The 18,174-nt window shown below is 38.0% G+C and overlaps 1 protein-coding gene across 1 annotated transcript in view; it reads right to left on the bottom strand.

The window, feature by feature from the left end:
- Positions 1 to 18,174, bottom strand: part of STK26 (serine/threonine kinase 26) — a 65,596-nt gene that overhangs the window by 16,759 nt on the left and 30,663 nt on the right. Inside the window, exon 3 of the mRNA XM_024128207.2 lies at positions 3,701 to 3,931. Coding sequence (XP_023983975.1) covers positions 3,701 to 3,931 — 231 coding nt within the window. The remainder of the gene's footprint in view (positions 1 to 3,700; positions 3,932 to 18,174) is intronic.

Here is an 18,174-nt window from a genome sequence, read left to right as displayed (position 1 = left end):
TTTTTTTTTTGCGGTACGCGGGCCTCTCACTGTTGTGGCCTCTCCCGTTGCGGAGCACAGGCTCCCGGAGCGCAGGCTCAGCGGCCACGGCTCACGGGCCCAGCCGCTCCGCGGCATGTGGGATCTTCCCGGACCGGGGCACGAACCCGCATCCCCTGCATCGGCAGGCGGATTCTCAACCACTGCGCCACCAGGGAAGCGCCAGAGCTATTCTTATTTGAGAAAAAAAAAAACACTGTACAAGGGGGAAATATTTCCCTCTCCAATTTCCTTCAAGTTTTATAAGAAAACTATGATTTTTAAAAATTAAAGAATATTCCAGAAATATTCCAGAAACATTCACCATACATTGGAAATAAGCACACACAAAAGTCTCAGGAAAAATAATGAGAAGGAAACAAAACTGTACAGACTCTATTCTGGAATATTTTACTTCAATCATTCAACTCTTTTTTTTTAAAATAAATATCAGTCGTTGTGGTATGTGGAGGGGGGCATATTTCCTTAACATAAACAGAAATCTAAAAGCAATTTTCAGCAGCAAATAAAGGCATGATTCAAATTCTATTCAATGCCTGAGTGAGCTTCACTTTAAGATTTACATCGAACTAGAAAAATATTTAAAGATTATAAAAGATTCTTCCAATGTTATGAGATCAGAAGGGAAGGGTTTGCTTATTTTAGCACTCGTCATAAAGACTAACTTTGTCTGTCAAGAAAATCTGCAGTGAAGTAAAATTAAAGGAAAATATTGTGGTCATACTGATGTGTCTGTCTGGTTTTTACTCTTGTTTTTAAAAACGAAGTTATACAGTGAGCTCAGTCAAAATGAATACCTAGTACATTTCTGCATGTCTCAAGGAAAGTACTACAACTACATACAGTTTCAGAGAGCATATAATTTTCTCCCAAGTGCAATAAATTTTCCTCCAGCTAACAGTCAGGGTCTTGGTTATGTCCTGTGTTAGGACAACCTGAAAAGAACCTGTATCCTACTTTACTCAATTAACTTGACTCACAAAATCTCCCATGTCATCTGAAACGGAAGGATGGGCCACAACAAGAACATAAGTCGATTGATGATGCAGTTGTCCGATGGTACTTAGAGGATGTAGCCTTGATTTCATCGACTGAACTAAACAGAACCCTGTTATATTTGATGTGATTTTAGTTTAAAACCATGTAAGCCTGTAAAGTCACACTATGGTTTAATATAAATGGAAAATAAACAAGTGGTCAATTTAAGAAAGTAATTTAAATAAATGGTATTAAAGAGTTATAAAATCATATTTCTTTTTCTCTGTGCATATATATGTATATCCATAAAGAGATAATATGTGTGTACAAATAATCTAGATACAAATATAATCAATAGCAGCCATCTGTGTATTCCTACAATTTTATCATGAAGTAACATGTTCTTCAAAGTAGGCTTTCTCATCATGTATTTTAATTAATGATGGGTAAACGAGATAAAAATAATGCAGTTTAATTCTGTAAGAAGACATCTTGGATAACAGTTTTGTATCACTAACTGGCCTGAGAACATTCAACAATCAAGATTTGGAGAAAACAAACTATCAGTTGGATTTATTAAAAGATTAGGTATTTTGGGGGTGACTGGTACATGTATACTATGAGGAAAATTTTTTTAAATGTGAAATCTTAGGAACAAATAATAAAAACAGAGTTATAATTCATTTTCCATGGGAGTACTGAATATGAATAAAGAAAGGTTGTAAGCAAACGATAAAACTCAATACCATGCCAGTACCCATTTTCAATATAATATACAATAGCGCATTTTAAATAGGGCTTCTTTAATATAAGTCAGTCACCAAAACTAGCTTATCTGATACAGGTGCCTAAAAATAGCAAGTGTTCAGATTTGCTCTAGAGTGGGTCTGGAATTACAAGGATTCAATCCAGAAAGAGTAAACCAGAATAAGCAAAACACACACACAAACATCACCACCACCAACAACAAATTCCCTGGGCTGCCTACAACCACGCCTGCTATGGAAATTAGAAGGGAGACCTAAAACCACTGAGATTGAATGACCACCCCCATAGGATTCCTAAAAAGGAATCTGACCCACTAAATAAGCTTTTTAGGAAAGAATATAAAAGCAAAGTGAACCGCAAAGAATCAAGTAATTAGGTATACAGTAAAATAGAGTACTGGCTAACACTTAAAAGTATATTGTATAGGAGCTACCAGCAGTATCAACTCCTCTTGGAAGCCTTTCCTTCATACCATCATGGAAAAAAAGGGTAGAGGTGACCATTTTCTTATTTACGCCTCATCTGTACCTTGTACACATTCAATCACAAAATCTACACCATTTTAGTGCAATATGAGACTGTGAGCTCTTTAAGGGCAGGAGTTGTTCACTTTTACATCTCCATAACCTAGTACAGTGTGTGACACATAGTTTGGCTATTTAATGATTCATTCTACTATGCATTAATGCCACAGTCACCTAATTCACGTACTATTAGAATAAATTAGGCTCTGTGGGGAACTCCCTGGCAGTTCAGTGGTTAGGACTCTGCGCTTCTCCTGCAGGGGGCCAGGGTTCAATCCCGCAAGTCGCGCAGCGCGGCCAAAAAAAAAAAAAAAAAAAAAAAAGGTCAGGGAAATCGATGAATTTCTATATCAGTATTAACTAATATAGATAGTTTATCCTAGGGTATATTTGATCAGCAGAAGATAAAAAGACAGCATCAATTTTTGTGCAGGCCAACAGCCTGACGGGTTATAAACACACCCTTTTGGCCTAGAGATAGATGGACAAACAAACAAACAAAAAAACAAAACACCTTCCCCCTTGTAAGCCCTGAAAATCAAAGATCTAACTAATACTGCCCTCCTTTGAAAAATATCAATATGGTGATACATTTTTTAAATTTTAAAATAATTTAAACTCTAAGCTAGATTTTTCTAATGATTTATTGTTTTATATTTCAGTAGACACAAATCCTGACTCTATAAATATGGAACCCAAGAACTCTTGGGTTTTAGTCACCAAAGAGTTTTCTGTGATGCAGTAATAACTCCATCTGCTGGAACTTCAGGTGTCTGCTAATTCCATAATCCTGGAAACTAAAAATCCAACTTTTTTTTGGTGGGGGGGAACAGATATTAATCTATTTAATTCCATTTCAACAAATATTTATCATGTACTTAAGATGTGCCATGCTCTGTGCTAAGTGATGTGAAAACCAAGACAGGCTGAACTAAACTCCCTGCTGTCAAGAAGCTTACACCCTAGAGGGAGAGAGAGATGTGTAAATAACCACCATAACTCAATGGAATAGTGACATGCTTACATATGCCATGAATTCTGAGGTTGAGACAGACTGGACCATTGAGAATAATGTGTAAAAGCCCAGGGACAAAGCTCTTTCCAGGCAAAGGATATGTCTCAAGGCTCAGCTGCCTTTCTGTTCCTCCCTCAACCCAAAAGTTCAGGTGTGGAAAAATGTTGCAGCTGAGTACTGGGATACATTCAGGATACAGCTGCTAAATCTAAAAACAGTCTATTTTGGCACTACAAATGGAGCTGAGTTCTGCCTGGAGGCCAAAGGCTGTCAAATCCTAATTTAAGACATTGCCTTTTGAAAAACAGAATTTAAAAAAAAGAAATACTTATAATGAAAATACCTTATGACTTAAATAATCCAGCGTACACATTACCTTTAAATATGATCCATAGTATTTTGTTACATATGAGCTGTCACACTGACTCAAAACAGTTATTTCTTGCTGAATGTCTTCAATTTCATCTTCAGCTTCCTCGAGGTCTATGATTTTAATAGCAACCACTTGCTGGGTACGGTTATCAATACCTTTGAAAACTTCTCCAAAGGAGCCTTTTCCAATGCGTTCTAATTTTGTGAACAGTTCTTCTGGATCGGCTATATTATTCTAAGGGGGAGCAGGGAGAGAAAGAAAGGAAAGAGCACAAACATTTTGCATCAAGTTTTTAAATGAAGGAAAATAAATCACATAAGACAATACCACATTAAAAAAAAAAAAGCATACAAACTCCCTTGACTCTCCGCATGTGCTTTGTTAGAACAGCTGTATCCCAAATGGTCAACTAGTCCATATTCTATTGGATCACCCACACTAAGTGGGCTTAGCTGATCCTGCTACCACAATCTCCTATAGCAAGTGTTGTCTCTGGTGCACACCAAAGGGCCAGACTCTTTTTAGAATAAAGCAGCTGAATATACACAATTTGCACATTAATGCAATGGTAGTGATAATGAGAGAATACCTAATCTAAGCTATAGGTAGGTGAGTTGTTAAAATTCTTACATTCCACCGGCAAAATATTACCTTTTAACTCTCCCCTCTCTCCAACTTGGACAGCCTAATCACTGCACCTATACTTCTAAACCACCATATAAACAACACAGAGCACAAAAGACCCAAGAATCTACAAGTCCTTTTTTTCTTCTTTACTTGGGATCCTATCTGTATGTAATGTTCTCATCAATGGCTGAAATAAGATTCTATGCTTTTATCATGATTGCAAGTACTCATAAGGAAATGGTAATATGTTTAACTTTCACAACACATCTCACAGTAGGAATCCAGAATAAATCAATATTTTGCTACCACAAAATCTGAATCAAGCATAAGGTTTTAGGTTAACAGATGTATAGGCATGACTTCGATTTATAAATTCACTGTCCTTTCCTGATTCAGAAATATCCTTTATCTAACAGTGTACAATTTTGAATTCAAATTTTACTCCCACAAGAGAACCTTTAACCTTACTTAAACTCATATTGCTGAATATATACTACTGATCAAGTAGAAAAAAAGATTTCCAAACCTCACAAAAATGGCATGTTATTATTATTTTTAATTTATTTTTATTTTTTTCATGGGAAGGCGTTTTATTTTAAATATAGCAGTGTATACATGTCAATCTAATTTATACTTAAGTGCTTTATTAGTTCAGACCTAAAACCTTACTTTGAGTTCCTTCAAAATATAGCAGGATGCTATATAGTTCTGATGAACTGTCTATATTTAATTTGTTAATTGGACCTAGATTCTCTGTTCATTTATTACAGTTTAACCTGGTCATCAATTTCAGGAGACAAATTATTGAGATAGCATGTTCCCTTATATCTTCTTTTATTAGACAAATAGATCATTAAAGTTTATTATTTTTCTGTCAAGTTTGTTGCACCATCATCACCAAATAGACCCAGTAAACTGCCTGCTTTTGAGTAACTTAAAAACTTATGACTGATTTTAAAGAATTTCACCCATTTTTCTTTTTTCAACCAGCCTAAATGACAGTTCGCACATGACCTGCTTAATTTATAAGCTTTCCCCATTCTCCTTGATTGGATTTTTTCTGTTTCTAAAAGACACTTTCCATGTATGCCATAGTCTCTTTGATATGGCAAGCTACTTGTTATCCCCACCCACCTCTAGTATTCACATGGGACAAATACATCTTCAGCTGCTCAAATGAGCTTTTAAAAATAGTTTAGGCTTCGTAGGTTGCAAATGTTTCTTTAATGCTAACATTTTGTTATAATACCTTCTCCAAAACTTGCGTACCATCGTTATTGATTTACTTGGTGCTTAATTTCTTACCAAGACATTGTGATTAGTATCACATAGTATAATAGCTAACCCACAAGTTACCTCTTCCTACTTTTGGTGATGGTTCTTGTCTTTCTAGTACCTTGCGGCAAAAATACTCACCAAATAGCTCAGTGATAGGTTCACCACCCTATACTTCCTAAATTCAGTGAATTTGGAAAAATAAAAAGAGCCAATCTTTCAGTTTTTCTGAAGTAACTACAAAATAATCTAAAAGTTATAAATATACCATTGATTAAAAAGTAGATAGTATTGAATATGTACTTTCTGATAACACATTCTGGACTAGGAGGTAGATTAACTCTATGATGAGATTTTTTGTTGTTGGAAGAAACAAAGATTAAATCCTAATCTTCTTAATTCGTGTTTTAAAAGGATTTGACTGAAACAATCAACCCTAGGGAGAACACAGCTGTTCTTGATTTCTATAATAAATGGGTTCCTGAAAGTATGTAAATCAAAGATTTAAAAATCAAGTCACATTTTGAATTTTAAACATGCTCTGAAGTGAATTCTAACTCATCAATAAATATAATTTAAGATTTTCAATCAAGGAATACCAAGTTGGAAAAAGAGAAAGATCTCTCATTTACACAACATTTGCACTTCCCAATCTTTTATTTTGGGACTAAAACTTCTCATGCAAAACCCCAATTTTCAGAGTGGAGGGAATCTTGAAAACAAGTTTTCATTAGTATAACCTCATCTCCCTGACTTCCTGAATCTGGGATAGATAATACCTAAGTTCTAACTCCCCATTCACCACGTCGCCAGCTTCTTAAACCAAAGTAAGACATATTTCCTTTTGGTTTTTCATGCAAGGGCAAAAGTCAAGTAAATAAATGGTAAACACTTCAAGCAATGCAATTTAAAAACCACCTTTATAAAGACGCTGGCTTGCCCAATCATTCACATTCACTATTCTTTAGAGCCTCTAAGAAAATCAAGTCAGCTCCCTCTCAACACAAATCAAACAGTCTCTTAAGAATATTAACATTTCTAAATCTTTCTATCTCTATTGCAGAATTAATTTACTGGTATATCTGTGTTTGCATTGCCTTCTTAAAGCCATAGCCCAGGAAGGAGCTCTAAGTTCTGCAGCAGCAAAAAGGATGAATGGCTAAATGAATGTCACATTGATTTACAACTAATGGTAGATGACTTATACACGTTGCACAAAAATGTGTCTGTGAAAATGAAAACCTCAGAGATCCATCTCAGGACATTCTCATTATTCCTTGACCTTCATCACCTGTCCTTAGCTTGGATTTGGACTCTTCAGCTATAGGTACATTGTTACAAATTTAAGTCTTAGACAGTATCATCGCCACTAAAACAGCAAAGATAACAACAACATTTTAGTATGGAAATACTCTGAGGAAGTCCAAAGGGGGAAAATGTAGGATGATCATCTTACTTGTCTCCTGTGGAAAGTCAGGGGCAGATGGGAGGGAGATCAAGATGGCAGAGTAGGAGGATGCTGAGCTCACCTCCTTCCATGAACACATCAAAATATATCTTACGTATGAAGCAACTCTTGCTGAAAACAACCTGGAGCCTGACATAAAGGCTCTTCTACAACCAAGGCTATAAAGAAAGAGTTGCACAGAGTTGGGCAGGAAGGGAGGAAAAGCGATCTAGTTGGGAAAAGTGCCCAAGTAGGGGACACACAAGAGGCAGGGGATATCACAGTCTCAAGGATCCTCCATGGGGAGTGATGGGTTCAAGCCATATGTTGGGCCTGACTCGGAGAAGACGAGTCCCCTTAGCTGATTTGAAAACCAGTGGGACTTACTGGAAGGCTGTAAGAAACTGACACTCCACTCATGAAGAGCATGCACACACTTGCTTATTCCCAGGGAACAAGGCGGAGGAAACAGACTGAAAACTACCTGGAGCTCTGGCTGGTTTCCCGCCACTGCCACAGCCTGCTCTCCAGACTGCACCGGGTGCCCACTCCAGCCTCTCTTGCTCTGGTGCAGCTCTCCACTGCCACAAAGGCTGCTGCTGCCAAGGAGAGTGTTCACACTTAGAGAGAATGGAGCTGCCTCGGACCCAACCCTGGCTCTGAACAAGGGGAAGGCAGCCATTACCAGCATGTACACGAGGAAGCAGCAGATTGAAAATTGCCTGGGGCTCAGACTAACTTGCTGGGGCTGTCCCAGCACTTACCCTGGCCTGTCCCGCAGGCCCCCTCTAGTACTTGTTGCTCCAGTGCTGCTCTCCACTAGGGCAGAGGTGCCATTGCCAGGGGCGTGGTGCACACACTTAAGAGGGAAAGGAACCAGCTTGGACCTGACCTGCAGGGCTTCTGCTCCAGTACCTTGGGCACCAACTCTGCCCCCAGTGAGGCAGTGATGGCTGCTGAGCATAGAAGAAGCCCTGGCTCCGGCTCTAGCCCTTCCATCTCCAGCACCACCTTCTACCAAGCTGATAGCTGCCAGCACACCCTAGGGGGAAGATGTGACTCTTGCTCACGTCAGATCCGGCTCTCCTACCATAGCCACTGGGCACATGTAGACTGCATAGGGATGCTCCCACAGAAGTGTCAGATAGGTAACTCTGTCACCTAACTTCATAGAGACAGAGAAAGTTAAACAAAATGAGAAGACAGAAGAATATGTTTCAAATGAAAGAACAAGAAAAAAAACCTGAAAAAATCCTAATGAAACAGAGATAATTAACTTACCAGATAATTAATTTACCAGATAAAGAGTTCAAAGCTTTAGTAATAAGAATACTAGCTGAACTTGGGGAAAGAATAGATGAACACGGTGAGAATTTTAGCAAGTAACTAGAAAGTATAAAAACAAACCAGTCAGAACTGAAGAATACAATAATTGAAATGAAAAATACACTAGAGGGAATTAATAGAAGATAAGGTGATACAGAAGAATGCCTAAGTGATCTGGAAGATAAAAGAATGTAAATCATGCAATCAGAAGAGCAAAAATAAAAACACATTTTTGAAAATGAGAATAGTTTAACGGGATTATGAGACACCATCAAGCATACTAACATTTGCACTGTAGGGGTCCCAGAAGGAGAAGAGAGAGAGAGAAAGGGGTAGAAAATGTACTTGATGGAATTATGGATGAAAAATTCCCAAAGCTGAAGAAGGAAATAGACTTCCAGGTACAGGGAACACAGAGAGTCCTAAACAAGATGAACTCCAGGAGAACCAGACCAAGACATATCAGACTTAAAATGGTGAAAGTTAAAGAGAGAATTCTAAAGTCAGCAAGAGAAAAATAAAGAGTCACATACAATGGAACCCCCATAAGGCTATCAGCTGATTTTTCTGCAGAAATTTTGCAGGCCATAAGGGAGTAGCATAATATATTTAAAGTGCTGAAAGGGAAAAATCTACAACCTAGGATACACTACCAAGCAAGGCTATCATTCAGAATTGAAGGAGAGATAAAGAACTACTCAACCAAAAACTAAAAGAGTTAATCAATAGTAAACTGACCTTAGATGAAGTGTTAAAGGGTTTTCTTTAAATGTAAAAGAAAAGGCTACAAGAAGTAAGAGTTTATAGGAAAGGAAAAATCCCACTAGTAAAGGAAAATATATAGTAAAGGATGTAGACCAATCACTTAAGTAAACTAGTATGGCTTGTGACCACCCAGAGGGGTGGGATAGGGAGGGTGGGAGGGAGGGAGATGCAAGAGGGAAGAGATATGGGAACATATATATATGCATAACTGATTCACTTTGTTATAAAGCAGAAACTAACAAAAAAAAGAAATAACTATCAAGCCATGAGAAGACATAGAGGACCCTTAAATGCACATTACTAAGTGAAAGAAGCCAATCTGAAAAAGCTACATACTATATGATTCCAACTATATGACATTCTGCAAAAAGACAAGCTGTGAAGACAGTAACATGATCAGTGTTTGCCAGAGGTTAGGTGGGAGGGAGGGATGAATAGCTGGAGCACAGAGGACTTTTACGGCAGCTGAACTATTTCACATGATACTACAATAGTAGATACAAGTCATACATTTGTCAAAACCCATAGAATGTACAATACCAAAGGTGAACCCTAATGTAAACTGTGCACTTTGGGTACTAATGATATATCACTGTAGATTCATCAGTTAACAAATGTACCCCTTTGGGGCAGGATGTTGATAACGGGGGGAGGTACTGTGCACGTGTGGGCATGGGGTATAGGAGAACGCTCTGTACTTTCTGTTCAATTTTGCTGTGAACCTACAATTGCTCTAAGAAAATAAAGTTTATTAATTAAAAAAAAAGACAAAAAATGTAAAATCAAGTACAATGATACAAAGGTAAGAGACAAACATGAAGATGTAAAATATGTCATCAAAAACACACAATGTGGGGGAGAGGAGTAAAAAATGTAGATCTTTAAAATGTGGTTGAACTTAAATGACTACCAGTTTAAAACAAGTAGATATAGTTATAGGTCAACATATAGGAAACCGATGGTAAGCACAAATCAAAAACCTAACATAGATTAAAAAAAAAACTAAAAAGAAAGGAACACACACATACCATTTAAGAAAATCTACAAACCACAAGGGAAGAAAAAGAAATGAACAAAGAAGTACAAAAATAACCAGAAAACAAGTAATAAAATGGCAATAAGTAGATACCTATCAATACTTACTTTAAATGTCAATGGACTAAATGCTCCAATCAAAAGACATAGGGTACCTACTGTATAGCACAGGGAACTCTTCTCAATACTCTCTAAAGACGTATATGGGGAAAGAATCTAAAAAAGATTGGATCTATGTTTATGTATAACTGATCCACTTTGCTGTACAGCAGAAACTAACACAACATTGTAAATCAACTATACTCCAATAAAAGCAAAACAAAACAAAAGACACAGGGTGGTTGATTGGATAAAATAACAAGATCCATATATATGCTGTACAAGACACTCACTTCAGAGCTAAAGACACACACAGACTGAAAGTGTGAGGATAGACAAAGATATTTCATCCAAATGGAAATGACAAGAAAGCAGGGGTAGCAATACTCATATCAGACAAATAGACTTTAAAACAAAGGCTACAACAAAAGACAAAAAAGGGCATTATACAATGATAAATGATCAATACAAGAGGAGGATATTAAATTCATTAACATGTATGTACCCAATACAGGAGAATGTAAATATGTAAGGCAAATATTAACATACTTAAAGGGAGAAATTGACACTAATACAATGATAGTAGGGAACTTTTAATACCCCACTTACATCAGTGGACAGACAACCAAGACAAAAAAATCAATAAGGTAACAATGGTCTTAAATGACACAATAGACAAGTTGAATTTAATAGATAATGACTTAAATGACATTCCATCCCAAAGAGCAAAATACACATTCTTTTCAAGGGCACATGAAACGTTCTCCAGGATAGATCACATGCTAGGCCACAAAACAAGTTTCTCAACAAATTTAAGAGACTAGAAATTAGATTAAGCATTTTTTCCAACCACAACGGTATGAAACTAGGAATCAATTACAAAAGAAAAATGAGGAAAACACAAGCAAGTGGAGACGAAACAATATGCTACTAAAAGACCAATGGGTCAATGAAGAAATCAAAGAGGAAATGTTAAAATACCTCAGGACAAATGAAAGTGGAAACACAACTTTCAAAAATCTATGGGAAGCAGGGGAGACCTTCAAGATGGCAGAAGAGTAAGATGTGGAGATCACTTTCCTCCCCACAAATACATCAGAAATACATCTACATGTGGAACAACTCCTACAAAACACCTACTGAACACTGGCAGAAGACCTCAGACTTCCCCAAAGGCAAGAAACTCCCCACATACCTGGGTAGGGCAAAAGAAAAAAGAAAAAAACAGACACAAAAGAATAGGGACAGGACCTGCACCTCTGGGAGGGAGCTGTGAAGGAGGAAAAGTTTCCACACACTAGGAAGCCTCTTACTGGCAGAGACAGGGGGTGGCAGGGTGGAAGCTTCAAAGCTAAGGAGGAGAACGCAGCAACAGGGGTGCAGAGGGCAAAGTGGAGAGATATCTGCACAGAGAATCGGTGCCAACCAGCACTCACCAGCCCAAGAGGCTTGTCTGCTCAACCGCCAAGACGGGTGGGGGTGGGAACCTGAGGCTCCAGCTTCTTCAGAGGTCAGATCCCAGGGAGAGGACTGGGGCTGGCTGCATGAACATAGCCTGAAGAGGGCTAGTGCGCCACACATAGCTGGGAGGGAGCTGGGGAAAATGTCTGGACCTGCCTAAGAGGCAAGAGACCATTGTTTCGGGGTGTGTGAGTCTACAAACCACAAGGGAAGAAAAAGAAATGAACAAAGAAGTACAAAAATAACCAGAAAACAAGTAATAAAATGGCAATAAGTAGATACCTATCAATACTTACTTTAAATGTCAATGGACTAAATGCTCCAATCAAAAGACATAGGGTACCTACTGTATAGCACAGGGAACTCTTCTCAATACTCTCTAAAGACGTATATGGGGAAAGAATCTAAAAAAGATTGGATCTATGTTTATGTATAACTGATCCACTTTGCTGTACAGCAGAAACTAACACAACATTGTAAATCAACTATACTCCAATAAAAGCAAAACAAAACAAAAGACACAGGGTGGTTGATTGGATAAAATAACAAGATCCATATATATGCTGTACAAGACACTCACTTCAGAGCTAAAGACACACACAGACTGAAAGTGTGAGGATAGACAAAGATATTTCATCCAAATGGAAATGACAAGAAAGCAGGGGTAGCAATACTCATATCAGACAAATAGACTTTAAAACAAAGGCTACAACAAAAGACAAAAAAGGGCATTATACAATGATAAATGATCAATACAAGAGGAGGATATTAAATTCATTAACATGTATGTACCCAATACAGGAGAATGTAAATATGTAAGGCAAATATTAACATACTTAAAGGGAGAAATTGACACTAATACAATGATAGTAGGGAACTTTTAATACCCCACTTACATCAGTGGACAGACAACCAAGACAAAAAAATCAATAAGGTAACAATGGTCTTAAATGACACAATAGACAAGTTGAATTTAATAGATAATGACTTAAATGACATTCCATCCCAAAGAGCAAAATACACATTCTTTTCAAGGGCACATGAAACGTTCTCCAGGATAGATCACATGCTAGGCCACAAAACAAGTTTCTCAACAAATTTAAGAGACTAGAAATTAGATTAAGCATTTTTTCCAACCACAACGGTATGAAACTAGGAATCAATTACAAAAGAAAAATGAGGAAAACACAAGCAAGTGGAGACGAAACAATATGCTACTAAAAGACCAATGGGTCAATGAAGAAATCAAAGAGGAAATGTTAAAATACCTCAGGACAAATGAAAGTGGAAACACAACTTTCAAAAATCTATGGGAAGCAGGGGAGACCTTCAAGATGGCAGAAGCCATTGTTTCGGGGTGTGTGAGGAGAGGGTTTTCAGAGCACCCCCTAAACAGGCTCCAGAGAGGGGCACGAGCTGCGGCTATCAGTGCAGACCCCAGAGGTGGGCATGAAATGCTAAGGCTGCTACTGCAGCCACCAAGAAGCCTGTGTGCAAGCACAGGTCACTATCCTCCCCTCCTGGGAGCCTGTGCAACCCGCCACTGCCAGGGTCCCATGATCCAGTGACAACTTCCCCGGGGAACACACGGCGCACGTCAGGTTATTGCAACATCATGATGGCCTCTGCCGCCGCAGGCTCGCCCCACCTTCCGTACCCCACCTTCCCCCCAGCCTGAGTGAGCCAGAGCGCCCTAATCAACTGCTACTTTAACCCCGTTCTGTCTGGGCAGGGAACAGACGCCCTCCGGTGACCTACTTGCAGAGGCGGAGCCAATCCAAAGCTGAACCCCAGGAGCTGTGCGAACAAAGAAGAGAAAGGGAAATTTCTCCCAGCAGCCTCAGGAGCAGCAGTATAATCTACACATTCAACTTGATGTACCCTGCATCGGTGGAATACCTGAATAGACAACGAATCAACCCAAATTTGAGGCAGTGGACATTGGGAGCAATGATATATACATATGTTTTTTCCTTTTTCTTTTTCTGTAAGTATGAGTATGCTTCCTTGTGTGATTTTGTCTGTATAGCTTTGCTTTTACCATTTCTTCCAGGGTTATGTCTGTCTGTTTGTTATGTTTGTTTGGTTGTTTTTTCTTTTTCTAATTACTTTTTACTGTTTTTTATTTTTAATAATTTTTTATTTTAAAAACTTTATTTTGTTTTTCCTTTTCTCTTTCTTTTTTTCTCCCTTTTCTTCTGAGCCGTGTGGCTGACAGGGTCTTGGTGCTCTGGCTGGGCGTCAGGTCTGTCCCTCTGAGGTGGGAGAGCCAACTTCAGGACATTGGACCACCAGAGACATCACAGCTCCACGCAATATCAAATGGTGAAAGTTCTCCCAGAGATCTCCATCTCAACGCTAAGACCCAGCTCCACTCAACAACCAGCAAGCTACAATACTGGACACCCTATGGGAAACAACTAGCAAGAGAGGAACACAACCCCACCCGTTAGCAGAGAGGCTGCCTAAAATAATAATAAGGTCACAGATACCCCAAAACACACCATTGGATGCTGTCCTGCCCACCAGAAGACAAGATCCAACCTCATCCACCAGAACACAGGCACTAGTCCCCTCCACCACAAAGCCTACACAAGCCACTGAACCAACCTTAGACACTGCGGGCAGACACCAAAACGAATGGAAACTACGGACCTGCAGCCTGCGAAAAGGAGACCCCAAACACAATAAGTTAAGCAAAATGAGAAGACAGAGAAAAACAAAGCAGATGAAGGAGCAAGGTAAAAAGTACAAGGAACGTTTAACAAGGACCTAGAAGAACTAAAGAGCAATCAAACAGTGATGAACAACACAATAAATGAAATTAAAAATTCTCTAGAAGGAATCAAGAGCAGAATAACTGAGGTAGAAGAACGGATAAGTGACCTGGAAGATAAAATAGTGGAAATAACGACTGCAGAGCAGAATAAAGAAAAAGGAATGAAAAGAATCGAGGACACTCTCAGAGACCTCTGGGACAACATTAAACATACCAACATTCGAATTATAGAGGTCCCAGAAGAAGAAGAGAAAAAGAAAGGGACTGAGAAAATATTTGAAGAGATTAGAGTTGAAAACTTCCCTAATACGGGAAAGGAAATAATTAATCAAGTCCAGGAAGTGTAGAAAGTCCCATACAGGAAAAATCCAAGGAGAAACACACCAAGACACATATTAATCAAACTATCAAAAATTAAATACAAAGAAAACATATTGAAAGCAACAAGGGAAAAACAACAAATAACATACAAGGGAATCCCCAAAAGGTTACCAGCTGATCTTTCAGCAGAAACTCTGCAAGCCAGAAGGAAGTGGTAGGATATATATATAAAGTGATGAAAGGGAAATACCTACAACCAAGATTACTCTAAACAGCAAGGATCTCATTCAGATTCGACAGAGAAAATAAAAGCTTTACAGACAAGCAAAAGCTAAGAGAGTTCCGCAACACCAAACCAGCTTTACAACAAATGCTAAAGGAATTTCTCTAGGCAAGAAACACAAGAGAAGGAAGAGACCTACAATAACAAACCCAAAGCAATTAAGAAAATGGCAAAAAGAACATACATATCAATAATTTCCTTAAATATAAATGGATTAAATGCTCCAACCAAAAGACATAGACTGGCTGAATGGATACAAAAACAAGACCCGTATATATGCTGTCTACAGGAGACCCACTTCAGACTTAGGGACACATACAGACTGAAAGTGAGGGGATGCAAAAAGAAGTTTCATGCAAATGGAAATCAAAGGAAACCTGGAGTAGCAATTCTCATATTAGACAAAATAGACTTAAAAATAAAGACTACTACAAGAGACAAAGAAGGACACTGCATAATGATGAAGGGGTCAATCCAAGAAGATTTAACAATTGTAAATATTTATGGACCCAACATAGGAGCACCTCAATATATAAGGCAAATGCTAACAGCCGTAAAAGGAGAAGTTGACAGTAACACACTCAGAGTAGGGGACGTTAACACCCCACATTCACCAATGGACAGATCATCCAAAATGAAAATAAATAATGAAACACATGCTCTAAATGATACATTAAACAACATGAACTTAATTAATATTTATAGGACATTCCATTCAAAAACAACAAAATACACTTTCTTCTCAAGTGTTCATGGAAAATTCTTCAGGATAGATCATATCATGGGTAACAAATCAAAACTTGGTAAACTGAGGAAAATTGAAATCATATCAAGTATCTTTTCTAACGACAATGCTATGAGACTACAATCAATCACAGGAAAAATTCTGTAAAATGTACACACACATGGAGGATAAACAATAAACTACCAAGTAACCAAGATATCACTAAAGAAATCAAAGAGGAAATCAAAAAATACCTAGAAACAAATGACCATGAAGACACAAAGACCCAAAACCTATGGGATGCATCAAAAGCAGTTCTAAGAGGGAAGGTTATAGCAATACAATCCTAACTTAAGAAACAGGAAACATCTCAAATAAAAAACCTAACCTTACACCTAATGGAATTAGAGAAAGGAGAACCAAAAGAAAACCCAAAGGTAGCAGAAGGAAAGAAATCATAAACATCAGATCAAAAATAAATGGAAAAGAAATGAAGGAAACGATAGCAAAGATCAATAAAACTAAAAGCTGGTTCTTTGAGAAAACGAACAAAATTGATAAACCATTAGCCAGACTCATCAAGGAAAAAAGGGAGAAGACTCCAATCAACAGAATTAGAAATGAAAAAGGAGAAGTAACAACTGACACTGCAGAATACAAAGGATCATGAGAGATTACTACAGGCAATTATATGCCTATAAAACGGACAACCTGGAAGAAATGGACACATTCTTAGAAAATCGCAACCTTCTGAGACTGAACGAGGAAGAAATAGAAAATATAAACAGACCAGTCACAAGCACTGAAATTGAGACTGTGATTAAAAATTTTCCAACAAACAAAAGCCCAGGACCAGATGGCTTCACAGGCGAATTCTATCAAACATTTAGAGAAGAGCTAACACCCATCCTTCTCAAACTCTTCCACAATATAGCAGAGGGAGGAACACTCCCAAACTCATTCAACGAGGCCACCATCACCCTGATACCAAAACCAAACAAAGATGTCACAAAGAAAGAAAACTATAGGCCAATATCACTGATGAACATAAATGCAAAAATCCGCAAATAAATACTAGAAAACAGAATCCAACAGCACATTAAAAGGATCATACACTATGATCAAGGGGGGTTTATCCCAGGAATGCAAGGATTCTTCAATATATGCAAATCAATCAACGTGATACACCATATAAACAAAATGAAGGAGAAAAACAATGGGGTCATCTTAATAGATACAGAGAAAGCTTTTGACAAAATTCAACACCCATTTATGATAAAAAACCCTCCAGAAAGTAGGCATAGAGGGAACTTTCTTCAACATACTAAAGGCCATATATGAGAAACCCACAGCAAACATCCTCAATGGTGAAAAGCTGAAACCATTTCCACTAAGATCAGGAATAAGACAAGGTTGCCCACTCTCACCACTATTATTCAACATAGTTTTGGAAGCTGTAGCCACAGCAATCAGAGAAGAAAAACAAATAAAAGGAATCCAAATTGGAAAAGAAGAAGTAAAGCTGTCACTGTTTGCAGATGACATGATACTATACATAGAGAATCGTAAAGATGCTACAGGAAACTAATTAAGGCTAATAATGAATTTGGTAAAGTAGCAGGATACAAAATTAATGCACAGAAATCTCTTGCATTCCGATATACTAATGATGAAAAATCTGAGAGAGAAATTAAGGAAACAGTCCCATTTGCCATTGGAAAAAAAAGAATAAAATACCTAGGAATAAACCTACCTAAGGAGACAAAAGACCTGTATGCAGAAAATTATAAGACACTGATGAAAGAAATTAAAGATGATACAAACAGATGGAGAGATAGACCATGTCCTTGGATTGGAAGAATCAACGTTGTGAACATGACTAATCTACCCAAAGCAATCTACAGATTCAATGCAATCCCTATCAAACTACCACTGGCATTTTTCACAGAACTAGAACAAAAAATTTCACAATGTGTATGGAAACACAAAAGACCCCGAATAGTCAAAGCAATCTTGAGAAAGAAAACGGAGCTGGAGGAATCAGGCTCCTGCTCTTCAGACTATACTACAAAGCTACAGTCATCAAGACAGCATGGTACTGGCACCAAAACAGAAATATAGATCAATGGAACAGGATAGAAAGCCCAGAGATAAACCCACGCACATACGGTCACCTTATCTTTGATAAAGGAGGCAAGAATATACAATGGAGAAGAGACAGACTCTTCAATAAGTGGTGCTCGGAAAACTGGACAGCTACATGTAAAAGAATGAAATTAGAACACTCCCTAACACCATACACAAAAATAAACTCAAAATGGATTAAATATCTAAA

This window comes from Physeter macrocephalus, chromosome 21 (assembly GCF_002837175.3).
Source record: "Physeter macrocephalus isolate SW-GA chromosome 21, ASM283717v5, whole genome shotgun sequence".
Taxonomy (NCBI): Eukaryota; Metazoa; Chordata; class Mammalia; order Artiodactyla; family Physeteridae; genus Physeter; species Physeter macrocephalus.
This window is presented reverse-complemented; position numbering and strand designations above follow the sequence as displayed.